The sequence below is a fragment of the Hyperolius riggenbachi genome, chromosome 10 (genome assembly GCF_040937935.1).
Source record: "Hyperolius riggenbachi isolate aHypRig1 chromosome 10, aHypRig1.pri, whole genome shotgun sequence".
Taxonomy (NCBI): domain Eukaryota; kingdom Metazoa; phylum Chordata; class Amphibia; order Anura; family Hyperoliidae; genus Hyperolius; species Hyperolius riggenbachi.
This window is the reverse complement of record NC_090655.1, coordinates 184,758,399-184,774,353: the sequence shown is the minus strand read 5'-3', so window position 1 is coordinate 184,774,353 and position 15,955 is coordinate 184,758,399. Positions and strand designations below refer to the sequence as shown.

Here is a 15,955-nt window from a genome sequence, read left to right as displayed (position 1 = left end):
TGCAAAGGACGTATCGGCTGGTCCAATCCTAATATGTCCCAACATGGAGAAAAAGAGGAAAGCAATTGAAGATATATGCCAACAGCACTTCGTGACGCATCCTTTTCGCTGCTGCGCGGCGATCCTCCTCCCACTCACCCTTCACTCTCCAGCCTCAGGGACCAATGGCGAGCGTGCTGTGCGGAGCTTCCTGGTTTTATCAAGGAATCTCAGACACGCTGCCATTGCCCTGGACTCCTGCACGTGAACAAGCGCCACACCGGCGCGAAACGGCTGTTGCGCCGTCCACCCTTCCCCTGGTCACCTTCCCTCATTTGCCACATGAGATCCTGGATAAGGTCAGATCTATCCACTATGTCACGCTAACGTTTTGGCTTTGATGCATCCATAATGTCACACTGAGTTTAGACTCTGATGCTGTAACTAGGTGTCTGGTCTGAAAATAAATGCAACAATAGAAGTGGTGCACGGATATCCTGTCTGTACTATATTGATCAATTGGCTGCTTTCATACAAGTCTGTACGCACGCTTTCTGTGCAAGTTCCGAGAAGCAGTGCAGTGTGGAACGGGGCAGATTGGATATTTAAAGGTGCACTGACCTTATCACCCACCATTACCGAGTGCCAGGAAATAACTCTCATGTGTACTTGAGTTTACTATTCGCCAGAGATTTACTATATCAGAGTTTACTATGAGATACTACTGGACTACATCCTCTAAGACAGGCATGGGCAAACTTGGCCCTCTAGCTGTTAAGGAACTACAAGGCCCGCAATGCATTGCAGGAGTCTGGCAGCCACAGTCATGACTCATAAAGGCAAATGCATTGTGGGAATTGTAGTTCCGTAACAGCTGGAGGGCCGAGTTTGCCCATGCCTGCTCTATGACTTCCACTAGTCTTGTCCATTTCTTTTCCCTCCTTCTGGGAAGGATCTTTTGACTGTATTCATTACAATACTGCTTTACTTTGGCATTTCCTATCAGCTTATAGTGAGTCTGAGTTTTTACATTGTTTTAGTAAAAATATCATGAGGATAAATCATTCCCCAGACAAAGAGGTGCTTGCACACATTCCATAAGCGTTTGGCATGACAGTTGAGCTAGTGTTTTATGGCTGAGGACAGCACTTACACGTTTACTGAAGAAAGACTTGGCTGGGAAAATACCAATTCGGTAATCAGTTCAGGACCTCCAGAAAGCCTTCACAAAGCTGTTGAGACCAGAGAATGATCTCACAAGTGAATGGGAATTTGAGACAAGTGCTGAGTTCAGGGAACTGTGTCAAGTGTCTGCTATACAAAATAAGCACATCAGGTGTTTGGTGGCTACAGCACACATGTAAGTGAAATGAATGAGAGTGAAATGAATGAGGGCGAGAATGAAGTGAGCTCAAGCACTCGGAACTCGAGCTGAATCATCCACATATTATGACACAGAGTTTATATGGAAGTCCCATTAGAGCTAAAAACTTAGCGTGCCCCAGCGTTATTGGAGTATGTAAATTGAACTTAAAGTGTAACTGTCGGGTATAAAATCGAAAAAACAATTCTTTATTTTTATCTGGTAAACAAGTAATACGAATGCTAACCAGGCAATCCAAAAGTTAAAATCTCTATTACTTTTCTTGTTTATAAATGATCATTCCCCAGTTCACCTGACTCTTATTTGGTACGTTGCCGCACAAAGGAAGTTGCAGGGCATGCTGGGTTGTCTTTTTTTCTTTATTTTCCCTCAGACTTAACTAATGTACAGAAGAAAAAAGGACAACCCAGCATGCCCTGCAACTTCCTTTTTGCGGCAACATACCAAATAAGAGTCAGGTGAACTGGGGAATGATCATTTATAAACAAGAAAACGAATAAAGATTTTAACTTTTGGATTGCCTGATTAGCATCCTTATTACTTGTTTAACAGATAAAATAAAAAATTGATTTTTTATTTTATGCCCGACAGTTGCACTTTAAGGTCTAGCAATTTGGGCATCAACCATAGACATATCACACCGTGCCTATCAAAGCAGTCAATACACTTTTTGTACACAAAAGAACTGCCAACTGCCAGGATCGGGACTCAATCCCTCAGGTGACAGTTCAGGCTGATAACTGTACAGACATGCCCCTACCCATGCCTGTCCATGGATACCAAGGAGGGAAAGAGGCAAGGAGCAATAGGTAGTAAGTGTGACACCAGACTTGCAAGCCGTCTAGTAGGGTGTATTGGGTTGTGCAGGCCAGAAACTGGACATAAATCAGAAGTAATGAAAGAGAAGAACATCAACACCAATGAATTTTTCTTAGCTGTGTGGGAAAGGGGATTGCACATCTTTATTTTACTCTGAAAGAAATGTACTTTTTATTTGTATGTGTGTGTACATACATTTTAAATGTGTGTGTGTGTGTGTGTGCCCATCCAGTCAGAGTGAAATAACATTCAATCAAGAACACAACCAGACCACTTGGGTTTTATATGTTTTTAATTATTTTCTGTTTATTTACACTATTTTCTCAATACGTGTTGAACTACGCATATTTTGAATTTGATAATTTGCCTTATTTATTGATAAACTTCCCTCTAAGAATAGTTTGATTTGTAACTCTTGCCCCATACTGGAAAGTGTTATTCCTGCACTAGGGAACCAAGAGCTTTAGTGGCTGCACATGGGTATCTCTGGAGGTGCTATTGACAGTCCCTGGGGACCGGGGGGAGGAGTTCATGATTGCAACACTTTTGCAGTTAAACTCCTTACTCCTCCTGGACCCCGAGTGCAACCATTAAATTTCTGGGTAGACTTCAACATGAGTCATAAAATTAAAGCTGCAGAAGCTCAAGTTTAGTATAAGTGAGTTCGACATATTCAAGGATACACGGTAACTGCCCTATTGTGTCACCGAAAATCAGGGACGGATCTAGGTGGGGGGGGGGGCAAGCGGGTATCTTGCCCCAGGCGCAGTTTGTTCAATTCTTAAAAAGGCGGTAAAATGAATGGCAGTTTAGGCGCCAAAACCTGATCTTTAGGTGCCAAAACCTGACCTTGCCCCAGGCGCAACTTGGTCTTGATCCATCCCTGCCGAAAATCTGACTCTTTTACTAGAATGAGTAGCTTTAATATACCAATGCCTGGATAGGTGAAGTCATCCATAACTTTTACTTGCAGCTTTTCCAATCTGCTGTTGTAGTTGCAGTTCTGTAGCATCATGGATATAAATATAGCACACCCTAATAAGCAATTGCCAACTGTAATTTCCACCATGAATACTTACCCAAACAGACACCATGTCTTCACAATTTTCATCCAGTTGTTCATTGATGGCAACTGTAAAATACTTTTTAACAAAGGATTGTTCACTTTGGGTTTTCAACATTTTGCAAAAATGTACAATTTAAATTTAGACAGATTTTGTTATTAACTCAGCAGAGTAAAATCTGCTTAATACATTTAAAAATAAGTAGAAATTGTGAACTTAAGCTGCATTTTTTTAACAGTATTTTACAGAAACTAATGTTCGTATAAACAACTACAGGTAGTCCCCGACTTACGAACACCCAACTTTCAAACACTCCAGTGATACGAATGGCCTGAATTCTGTAATTCTGTGGGAAGAAGTAAAAAAAATGTTTTTTTTAAATAGCCCTTGTAGTTTTTGAGAAAATCAATTTTAAAAAATGCAAATAAAATTTTTTTTTAAAACTTGGTAAACGGACATGTTGCGGTACACTGCACTATATAGCCAGGTCTGCATACACATTTTATACAATTTAAAGCAAACTTGTGATCTAGCGCTACGACCCCCTCGGGAAGTTTGGGTGAATTACATAAAAAAATCAAAACCATAATTACGTATAATTGTAATTGCAAAACTTTTCATGACATTTTCTGTAAGCGAAATTAGTACATTACAATCTTCACTAGGACAGAAAGAGGCACAAAAGGGGATAGAAGGCAGTGAAAAAGGTGGCAGAGGTAGTACAGAGGGATACAGTGAAGGCAGAGGGACACCTAGCGAAGGCAGAGGTGGCACAGAGGGGGACACTAAGGGGAACAGAGGTGGCACAGAGGGTAACACTGTAGGCACAGGCAACAGAGGTGACACGGGGGGGGGGGGGAAGGGGCACCGGAGGCACAGAGAGTTACAGGGGACAGAGATGGCACTGTCTTCCAACTTAAGAATGGATATAGGTTAAGAATTAACCTACAGTCCCTATCTCGTTTGTTAAAGGACGACTGTAGTGAGAGGTATATAGAGGCTGCCATATTGATTTTCTTTTAAGCAATACCAGTTACCTGGCTATCCAGCTGATCCTCTGCCACTAATACTTTTAGCCATCAACCCTGAACAAGCATGCAGCAGATCAGGTGTTTCTGACATTGTCAGATCTGACAAGATTAGGTGCATGCTTGTTTCTGGTGTCATTCAGACACTACATCAGCCAAATAGACCTGCAGGGCTGCCAGTTAACTGGTATTGGTTAAAAGGAAATAAATATGGCAGCCTTCATATACCTCTCACTACAGTTGTCCAGGGGACTACCTGCATACAAATATGGTAATATTCTATAGGCCGCCTGCTTTCAAATAATATAATTGAATATACTTCCAACACACCAATTTTAACACAAACTTACTGCCATCTAAAATGGACAGAGAGGGATAGGAGGCGTCCGTGGTGTCAAGCGCCAATTTATAGGAAAACTATACTCTATGGTATAATAACTAAAATTGGTAAGAATACATTTTCTCCTATTATGTTTAAAATACTTCTTACTGTTTATTATTCATATAAGCACTTGACTATATGTGCTTATATGAATAATAAACAGTAAGAAGTATTTTAAACATACCACAACTAAAATACAATTATTTTAAGGTAGGAGAAAATGTATTCTTACCAATTTTGGTTATTGTAACAGAGTATAAGTTTTCCTATAAATTAGCTCTTGACACCAAGGGCGCCTCCTATCCCTCTCTGAACTACAAACCATCCCCACCAGGGGAGTGCTCCTTTGGAAGGTCTCCAAAGGATTTTTTTTTCTGTTGGAGCTGCGACCGAGTCACAGAGCCAGGGGTGCAGCTAAGGTTTTTGTGGCCCCAAGCGGACTGTAGTAAGTGGCCCTATCCTTCGCGCGCAGCGGCAAAAAATGGGTGTGGCTATCCCGCATAAGTGGGCGGGGCCAAGTGGCCCTATCCTTTGCGCGCCGCGGCAAAAATGGGTGTGGCTATCCCGCATAAGTGGGCGTGACCATGACGTGGGTGGGGCGGGAGGGCGGATTGGGGCGGGCTGTTTGCGGGGAAAAATGGATGTGGGGGTGATTGAGGCGCGCGCAACGTTGAAAGATGGGCGTGGCCATGACATTGTATGGGCGGAGCTTAACCGTAGCACTGCAAATATAGCCAACTATGACCATTAAATAATAAATGCAACAACAGTTACCCCAGACACCAGAAAATAAAAACGCAATTTGTGCAACATTTCAACAAACAGAAAACAAACGCAATTTGTGCAACATTTCAACAAACAGAAAACAAACGCAATTTGTGCAACATTTCAACAGAAAACAAACAGAATTTGGGCCACATTTCAGCAGAAATCAAACACAATTTGGACACATTTTCAGCAGAAATCAAACACAATTTGGGCACATTTTCAGCAGAAATCAAACGCAATTTGGGCCACATTTCAGCAGAAATCAAACGCAATTAAGGCAAATTTTCAGCAGAAATCAAACGCAATTAGGGCACATTTTCAGCAGAAATCAAACGCAATTAGGGCACATTTTCAGCAGAAATCAAACGCAATTAGGGCACATTTTCAGCACAAATCAAACGCAATTAGGGCACATTTTCAGCAGAAATCAAACGCAATTAGGGCACATTTTCAGCAGAAATCAAATGCAATTAGGGCCACATTTTCAGCAGAAATCAAATGCAATTAGGGCCACATTTTCAGCAGAAATCAAATGCAATTAGGGCCACATTTTCAGCAGATAAACGCAATTAGGGCCACATTTTCAGCAGAAATCAAACGCAATTAGGGCACATTTTCAGCAGATATCAAACGCAATTAGGGCACATTTTCAGCAGATAAACGCAATTAGGGCTGCAAAAAGAAAAGAATTTACTCACCTGGCACTGGCAGAAGTCTTCTCTCCCCGTCTCCTGGCCGGCTCCTCAGGCGCGCAGTTCCCACGGAGCTCCCTCCCTCCTCCAATCTCCCGCGCTGATTGAATGCAGGGCTACGGGAAGATGGCCACCCGAAGCCCTGTACTGGAGACAAATAGTCTCCAGAGCAGGGCTTCGGCGGCGGCCATCTTCCCGTAGCCCTGCTCTGCTCTGCCAGCCCCACGGGGCTGCGGGAAAACAGTGACGTCACGCCGACGTCACGGAGCCACCGAGGCACCTAAGATTTTGAGGCCCCAAGCGGCCACGTGGTCTGCTTTATGCCTCGCGGCGCCCCTGCACAGAGCTGCAACAAAATCCCTGTCCAGAAGCAAGGCCGAGTGGGGACGGTGCTTCCCCACATGCTCTTAGAGTGGTTGCAAGCAGAGCAACCCAATTTTGTTAATATAATACATATACTACTACATACACCTCCTGGTGACCTGACGATATCACACCAGATCGGGCTCCCGGTCCCTGTGTCCTTTTGTTTTTAACCAAGATCCAGTATCTATAATGGACAGACCAGGTCCCTGGTTCCTGTCCAGACTCCTCCCTCATGCCCTCATCACTCGCATGAATAAGGGGAGATCGATCCCGGCTTCTATCCATAATAATTCACTTTGATATTGTCAGCTGATCGCCTATGGAGGCTCCCTTTCACCATCCAATAGTGTATCATATGACTATTACACTTTTATTTCAGAAGGCGAGCCCATTGAATAAACACAAGTTTAATCATCTAACTAATTTAAATATTTCATCTGTAGGGACCACAGAGATACAGTACTGTCAGCGGCCTATGTGAGGATGCCAGCAGACACAGCTACCCAGAAGAAGCGTAATGCCTATGCTGCAGTCAGCGTAGACCCAGAGACTGGGTACATCACCCCTGGTGCATTTGAGCTGGAGAGGTTGTTTTGGCATGGACCAGCCAAATTCTCACACGTTGATGAAGTTTATCCCAACCTCTACATTGGAGATGAGTAAGTACAGTATATAGCATGACAGATCATTCATCTGATTAATTTATAAAAATTGCATAGAACATAGAAAAACCGCCAAGATCCACATTTTAAAGGTTTAGTTATCTCTACCCAAGATCGAAAAATGTTATCATCAATAGTATACAGATGCAAAGGTGCCAATCGGGTAAAGCAAAATTATAGGAAACCTGTAAGGTGTTTAAACCCCTTGGCAGTAACCCAGAGCTACAGTCGGGGTGGAAAACCACAGCTCAGAGCAGTAACCCTGACCTGCACTCAGGGTAGCCGCCAGAGGCTCTATGTAGAGCAATGCGCACAGTTGGCGTTTCAACTCACCCCAAACTCCCGGGGATCCCGACGTCGGCCGCCATTCTTCTTCCGCTCCTCCGAGGCTCTGCTTCCGTCTGTCGTCAAGACGACAGGCGGCAATCTCACTTTAGGGTTGCAGTGCCACCCGGAGGACGGAGGTAAAACTGCAGTGCTGGAGCCCAGGGAGGAAAGTGCTGGGGCTGCTGCAGACTCTCTGCTGGTATTTTTTCTTAGCTAAAGCTGAAGGTAAATACTCCATTATCCTCCTCGATCTTTCAGCAGCTTTTGACACTGTAGATCATTCCCTACTCCTCCATTCTCTCCAGTCCATGGGCATTCACGACCTTGCCCTGACCTGGCTTTCATCCTACCTCTTCAACCACTCCTTGACGATCTCCTTCAATGAGTCCTCAATCACCCCCAACCACCTCTCGGTGGGAGGATCCCCCAAGGCTCGGTCCTTGGCCCCCTACTGCTCTCCCTATACACATCCGCCATTGGCAAGGTTATCTTCTCCATGGGTTTTAACTATCATCTGTACGCAGATGACACCCAGATCTACCTCCACACCCCTGACATACCCACCACTACCATGGACAAGGTCTCCTCCTGCCCATCAGCCATCTCCTCCTGGATGTCCACTAGGTTCCTGAAACTAAATCTAGACAAAACGGAATTTATGATCTTCCCACCCCGGCCATCCCTGAACTTCCCAGATGTGCATGTCACTGTTAACCACACTAACATTCGCCCTACCTCTCCAGCCCGCTGTCTGGGAGTCACCCTGGACTCTGCACTATCCTTCACTCCCCACATCCACAACCTCACAAAGTCTTGCAACGTCCACCTCCATAACATCTGCAAGATCTGCCCTTTCCTGACTGCTGCCACCACCAAACTCATCAATGCCCTCATAATTTTCTGCCTTGACTACTGCAATGCCCTTCTGTCTGGTCTCCCCATGACCGGAATAGCCCCGCTGCAGTCCATCATGAATGCAGCAGCCAGAATTATCCACTCCTCCTATCGCTCCACCATGGCAGCTCCCCTCTGTGAATCCCTCCACTGGCTTCCTATCCAGTCCAGTATCAGATTCAAGATACTGTGTCTGACCTACAAATCTGTCCACAAAACCGGTCCAACCTACATTTCCGATCTTGCTCAGAGGTACACACCTAGCCGCTTACTCCGCTCTTTCAATGAACTTCGCCTGACCGCCTCCACATCACCCAGTCCCATGCATGCCTCCAAAACTTCTCAAGAGTTGCTTCAACACTATGGAACATCCTACCTGCACCCATTAGGGCAGCCCTCTCCAACATCTTCAAGAAGGCCCTCAAACTCACCTTTTCACTCTGGCCTACCACCCCTCACAAGTGCTCTAAACTCACAGCTGAACTCTGTTCCCCTAGTTTTGTGTCCCTACCTTACCCTCTAGATTGTAAGCCTTCGGGAAGGGTCCTCCTCCTTTTGTGTCCTACCTGATCATGCACCTCCATTACTGTGCACCCATGCTATGCATTTGAGTGAACTCAACTTGCCTAATCTCCATGCTCGCATCCAGCGACTGACTAAGCATTACCTTGTACTCATTCTGTGCTGCGTGATCTGTTTTTTCTTGTATTCCTGTATTGTTGTATGTTACCCCTAAATATGGTCTGTAACCTAAACTAATGTCCAGCGCTGCGTAATATGTTGGTGTTTTATAAATAAATGATTTTGGGGTCTAAAAGCACATGAAAAAAATACCACTTTTAGACCCTAAAATCAAAAGGAATCATACCGCCATGGAGGACTAAAAAAAAAACAAAAAACAAAACAAAAAAAACTTACCTGGGACTTCTACCGGCCCCCTGCGAACATCCTGTGCCCCCACACCTTGACAATACTCCTCCAGTTCCCCGCTATCGCCAGGAGCGTCCTGCGCAGGCGCAGTATGAGGTTTTCTCGTACTGTGACTGCGCAGGACACTCCCAGCCCTGGGAGTGTAAACGATGACATGCGTAGCCAAGGCCACGCAGGGGCCGTCGAGTTGCAAGTCTGTGATAACGTAAGTGAGCCACGGTGAAGGACCGGAGGATCGTTTCATCCCAGCGTGGGCACAGGACGTCTGCAGGGGGCTGGTAGATGTCCCGGTTAAGTTAAAAAAAAAGTTTAAGACCTTACAGGTTTCTTTTAAAATAAATAAGGGTGAGTATCATTTACCATCTCCATAGAAGATTCAGCACAAGATTTGTCATCAAAAATCTTTTATTGTGTACCCAAAAAATGTGACGTGTTTCGTAGGACTACGCCCACTCACTTCCTCAGGCAGTAAAACAGGTGCTGTTTTGCAACCACATACCATATTTAGTACTTAAAATTAAATTTTTAATAACAATAATAATAATAAATTATTAATAGTAATAATAAACTTAATAATTCAGCAGGAAGGCTATTTCGATGAAACATTACATTAAGTGTATCCGAACTACATTACTAAGTAGTGGGTCATAAATCAAGCAGTGCATCCAGTGTGAGAAATCATGTAATCTGAAGAATAGGAGAATCCCATGTACCGTATATACTCGACTAAGTCTAAAAATTTAGGTCTGACTCATTAAATAAAAGTATATGGGTTGACTTATACATGAGTCTTGAGCAACACTGACCACACTGAGTAATGTGACGTGTTTACTATTAGTCACATTCACATTTGCAGCAATTTACCCAGTGGTAAGTGATACTTTCTTGATAAAGTCTGAAAGTCCTGGCCTCAACAATTAACAAGGAAAGGGGCAGGGGGAAATAATTCTGGGCTGCGGGATGGGGAGTGAATAATTGCTGCACTTGGGGCCTGGAGGAGTTATTGGCTGTACCCAAGGGCCAGGAAGGGTTAATGGCTACAGTACTGTATGCAGTGCAGTCATTAACCCCTCCTGGTCCCCAGTTCAGCCATTAATTTTGCTAAGTCGACTTATACTTGAGTCAATAAAAATTCCAGCAGGTCAAATACTGGAGTTGACGAGGTAGACCTGTATTCAAGGATATATGTAATCACATTTCCTTTGCAGTGCTCTGCCTGAAATCACCACCTGCAAATAGGAAAGTGTGTTAATCTGTGTTGTACATCACATTGCTGAACTCATAGCTGGTCATAATATCAATAAAATATTGATAAACTAAGGTTTTCATCATGTATAATATGAACATTTATTTACTAGAAAAACCGCTCTAGACCGCTACGGCTTGGAGAAAACTGGCTTTACACATGTATTAAATGCAGCCCACGGCCGATGGAATGTGGACACAGGAGCAGAGTACTACCGTGATATGCCCATTGAATATTATGGGGTGGAAGCAGAGGATCTTCCTGGTTTCAATCTTAGCAAGTTCTTCCACCCAGCAGCGGAATTCATACACAAGGCCTTGAGCAGCCCCAGCAGTAAGTTTGTTCTACAAATATTTTATCAAAGATGTTTTTCTCCACTAAAATATGATTGTGATTTTGTAAAATTATGCGGTTATACAAAAGCCATGAAAACCTGAAATCCGCTCCAATGTAAAGTTTAATTTCACATTGCAGTGTTGAGTATTCTGAAAAAAAACAAAAACAGGATTGCTATGCTACAAAGGGAAAAGTCACATTGTGCATTATCCGTATGACACGACGCATACCATATACCAAAACTATGCTTCAATGCCACTGCAAATCTACACATCGTCAGGTAAATGCGCACCATGAACCAGTTATTCCAATGAATTCCGCTGCACTGCTAAGCTGCCAATGTGAACTTTCCATTACAATATCATTGCATCACATTTGCTATGAGATTTTGTCCAACACAATGCAACTTCTCAGTGTGAAAGTAGTCTTATCTTTGCAGATAGAATATCAGTGTATTATCTTATGCAAAAGCAACAGGATATTAGACTGCGTCATACAATAAATAGTGCAAGGAGCAAATGTAAAACAGTTACAAGTTATAAAAACAGGTAGGTAGGCAAGTCTGCACTGACAGGGACAGAATAGCCACTACCTTTATAGCCTTTATTTATAATAATAATAATATTATAATAAAAAAGCTACTTGTTAGGCTGCTGTGTTGATTGTTATTGGCTTCCCCTCCAAATTGGCCCTGGAATACGATATATACGCTACACAATAAATACATAGACATAGGACTATGGTAGGGATTGGATTGTGAGCCCCTCTGAGGGACAGTTAGGGGACAACATACTCTGTACAGCACTGCATAAGAGGTTGGCGCTATATAAATACGAAATAATAATAATAATATAAAATACTTCAAGTAGACGCCATTGGCCAGCGTTATACTGAGGTTGAACAGACATATTTAGAAATGTAGAAAGTGTAGAATTTACTCTAACTTATGTTACTTATTTCTATATTAAATGACCAGACACCCAAGGTCCTTTCAAAGGGTTAAATAAAAGGGGTTTATTTACATATGTACAAGTTACAGCATATAAAATATATGATTACATAATTGCGGGCTCAGTGTACAGTACTACTAGGAGCATTATTAGTCTAACCTAGGGGTGCCCACACTTTTTCGGCTCGCAAGCTACTTTAAAATTTGCCGAGTCCAGGAGATCTACCAACATTTAGGTAGCTAGGTATATGTGCCTTCAGTATAGGTAGATAGGTATAGGTGCCTGAAGTATAGATAGCTAGGTATAGGGGACTTGAGTATAGTAAGCCAGGTATAGTGTAGTTAGGTGTAGGAGCCTTCAGTATAGTTAGCCAGGTATAGTGTAGTTAGGTGTGGGTGCCTTCAGTATAGTTAGCCAGGTATAGTGTAGTTAGGTGTGGGTGCCTTCAGTATAGTTCGCCAGGTATAGCGTAGTTGCCTTCAGTATAGTTAGTCAGGTATAGTGTAGTTAGGTGTGGGTGCCGTCAGTATAGTTAGCCAGGTATAGTGTAGTTAGGTGTGGGTGCCTTCAGTATAGTTAGCCAGGTATAGTGTAGTTGCCTTCAGTATAGTTAGCCAGGTATAGTGTAGTTAGGTGTGGGTGCCTTCAGTATAGTTAGCCAGCTATAGTGTAGTTAGGTGTGGGTGCCTTCAGTATAGTTAGCCAGGTATAGTGTAGTTGCCTTCAGTATAGTTAGCCAGGTATAGTGTAGTTAGGTGTGGGTGCCGTCAGTATAGTTAGCCAGGTATAGTGTAGTTAGGTGTGGGTGCCTTCAGTATAGTTAGCCAGGTATAGTGTAATTAGGTGTAGGTGCCACTCACCTCCCTCCAGTTCAGGGGAGGACTGGGACCTTATGGCCTGGGGGGAAAAACAAACTAGAGGCCCGTTATCATGGCAGCCGCAGCCCAGATGACATCACACACGCACCCCACGTGGTATATGCCAGTAGTCACGTGGAGCGCCAATGCGGAAATACAGCCGGGACACAAGGGACAGCATGATAGGTAAAGTACAGGCACCGGGGGGCACATAATACATGTTTAGGGACAACGGCCGGGGTTTACGTTGTATCTAACATTCATGGTTATCGCACACCGTGATTACTGCACCTGACAACCACATTGGCCCGAGATTTCCCAACATTGCAGATCGATACATTCAACCAATTTCCAGCCAAATTTTTTATCTGATTCGATAATATCAAACGGTTGATCGTCTGTTAAGTTAACAGATGTATGGCCACTTTACTTCCCCAAGGCTCATTCCTCCCCCCCCACACCACTTATGTCCTCCACTTCGACACCATCTCTATTAATCCCTCAAACAAGCCCCTCTTCCATCTCGGATATACCCTCCCCTTTACCAGACCACCACCTCCCTCAGTCAGGTAACATCTTTACTGACCTCCCTCCTGGCACCATGATCCCTGCCTCGCTAATGATAATTTCCAAAGTTTCGATATCCCTCCTTCCATCACTGTTTTCACTCCTCCCCCTCCCCAACATCCACGCTTTGCTTAACTGCTATTTATTGGTGGGCAGTGCATCACTGCCTGCCCACGGCCCACTTTACTATAGCATGAAACCCTATATGCCACATCCATACTTAGTACTGACAGGTGGAAAAGACATTATGATTCGATCATAGTGAAAGAATCTGTTAGTAACAATTGATGCATGTATGGCCAGCTTTAGATTATGGTTTCTAATAACAAGATTGGAGAGAGGAGAGAGAAGGCAATGCAGGTGGTTTTGGTGCACGGAGTTCAGCACCAGTTACCCAAACCAGGAGCCCCATAGCAGCAATAATATGCTGTGCAGGGCGCGTAAGGGTAATTTGCGGCTCCGGTGATCGCCGTACCCCAAATTACACCTCACTTACATCCCTGAGTTACAACGACTCAGAGGGGGAATAGTATTTAACTCTGCTGGGGAGTTTAGTGGCAGCAGGAAGAGCTGTCATTTGGCGCTCCCGGCGCCCAACTCACCCGCAGCGTACAAATACTAAGGGCTCAGACACACTATAAGTGCTTTTCTGAGCACTTTTTAGTCATCAGAGTTTTCTGAGAGCTTTTTAAAAACACTCCCATTGATTTATATTAAGATCAAAGTAAAATTGCAATCGCTGTATAATCACTCAGAAAAGTGTTTATAGTGTGTCTGAGCCCTTATGCAGAGAAGGGGAGAACCGGTGAGGAGAGAAAAGCTTAAAGAGAGGGAAAAAGGTATTTGTCTCACCAGGATTGCACTTTTATTTAGCTTTCCTGTATGACAAGAAGACACAAACACCCAGCACTAGGGGAAGAAGGAAACAAAGGTGAATGAGGGAGGGCTGGTGCACACCAAGAGTGCTTCTTATCGTTTTTCAAATCAACAGCGATTTAAAAGGCGATTGGCTACCCTATGAGGGTATTCTCACAGCAGCGTTGTGATTTTTTTCAAAATTGCAAACATGCTGCATGTAGCATTTTTCAGAGCGATTCATTCATAAATCGCTCTGAAAATCGCTTCACAAAATCGCACTCGCAAATTGCTAGCGATTGCTATTGCGATTTTGGCGTGCACTAGCCCAGAGAGAGGAGGAGTGGAGAGAGACTGAGAATAGCCTGAGATGGAGCAGAGCGCTCATCTGTATTGCAGTCTCACATCACACAGAGGCTACTTGCCTGTAATAGGACTACTGTCCCTGCTGGTCTCTCACACAAGTCAGAAAGTAGCCCTCCTGGAATCTAGGGACCGTCAAAAACTTTTCAACTTGTTTAACACCTTATCCACATATGCAGTCATAACAATGGGGAGAGACAAGACAGATATTTGCCCAGGGACCCTCCAGGCAAGCTCTGCATCATGCTGTGTGTATTTACCAGCTTGCCTGCCCTCAAATTGCACTTTTATCAGCTAGCGCAGTGTTTCACATTAACAACAAATCTGAATACACCAGGCACTGGACCAGCCCTAAATCACTGAATGAAAGGCCGGCCAGTCCCCCCACTGGCCAGTCCAGTTCCAGCGGCGGTGTCTGGGGCTCCTCTTGGTCTCCCCTCCTTCGGCCGCGCTGGCTAGAGTGCAGATGCGTGGCATAGAAGAAGACTCCGGCGAGCAAAGGGGGAGGCGGGCAGCGTGCGTTGATGCATTGTGCCCAGCGCCGCCTCCAGCTATGACGTCGCAGCGTCCTCCATTCCCACTGCACCGCCCCTCTCCTCTCTGCCTCTTCCGATTGGCTAGCGGCCGGCAGCAGAATCTGATAGCTGCCAGCCGCAAAATTTAACATGACGCGGCCGTTCGGTACCAAATATCGGTAGATCGCGATCGACCTATTGGGCACCCTTTGTCTAACCTTACAATCCATACACACCGCATTCACTAGTTGTGCCCTGAATCCATTATCACCTCAAGTCTATATCAGCATGTTGGAGAGAGAGAGCTTCCCAAGAATTGTCTTTTATCTGGATACAACACGTATAGAGACCCCTCCTCCATGGGAGATCATTCAGGTATCAGTTGGATGGGTATGTGCCAGGTCCAGCAACCATTGTGTTGATAAACCAGGCTTCTCTCAGCTTGTGTGGACATCTCCACAATGGCCGTTCGCGGGGGCTGGGGTCAGTGCCTGAGGACTCAGTCATTGTCTTTTCTGTTTGTTATTCATTCATATGCAGAAGTTGTGTGGCTGTAAAAAGTCATTTATGAAACACAGGCTTTGCCAGGCTGATCAACTATATTCACTGCAAATCTCTCATAGCACCATAAATGTCCAGACATGCTTTTCCATGAAGGCACACAAAAAAATAGGTTGTTTATACCGATAAAATACAACAGAAAGTATGAAGTCTCCAATCTTTTATGAAGATAAAACAAGCAGCAATATAAGATATACCTGTAGATAAAGGCCTCACTGCCATAACACATTATTATTAGTATTTATATAGCACCGATACCTTCCATATTGTCTTTTCACTTAAAGCTAATGGGAACTCTTTTAAAAAAAAAAAAAAAAATCATATACTCACCTAAGGAGAGGGATGCTCTGGGTCCCATAGAGCATTCTCTCTCCTCTCCCAGTCCCCGCTGTTGCACTGGCTCCCCCGTA

At 44.1% G+C, this 15,955-nt stretch overlaps 1 protein-coding gene across 2 annotated transcripts in view; it reads left to right on the top strand.

Moving 5' to 3' along the window:
* LOC137534055 (dual specificity phosphatase 29-like) overlaps window positions 1-15,955 on the top strand; it is a 39,716-nt gene that overhangs the window by 21,309 nt on the left and 2,452 nt on the right. For both annotated transcript variants that reach the window (XM_068255382.1, XM_068255383.1), the window contains exons 2-3: window positions 6,926-7,141; window positions 10,654-10,874. In XM_068255382.1, the coding sequence (XP_068111483.1) occupies window positions 6,966-7,141; window positions 10,654-10,874 (397 nt within the window). In that variant the 5' untranslated portion in view covers window positions 6,926-6,965. The remainder of the gene's footprint in view (window positions 1-6,925; window positions 7,142-10,653; window positions 10,875-15,955) is intronic.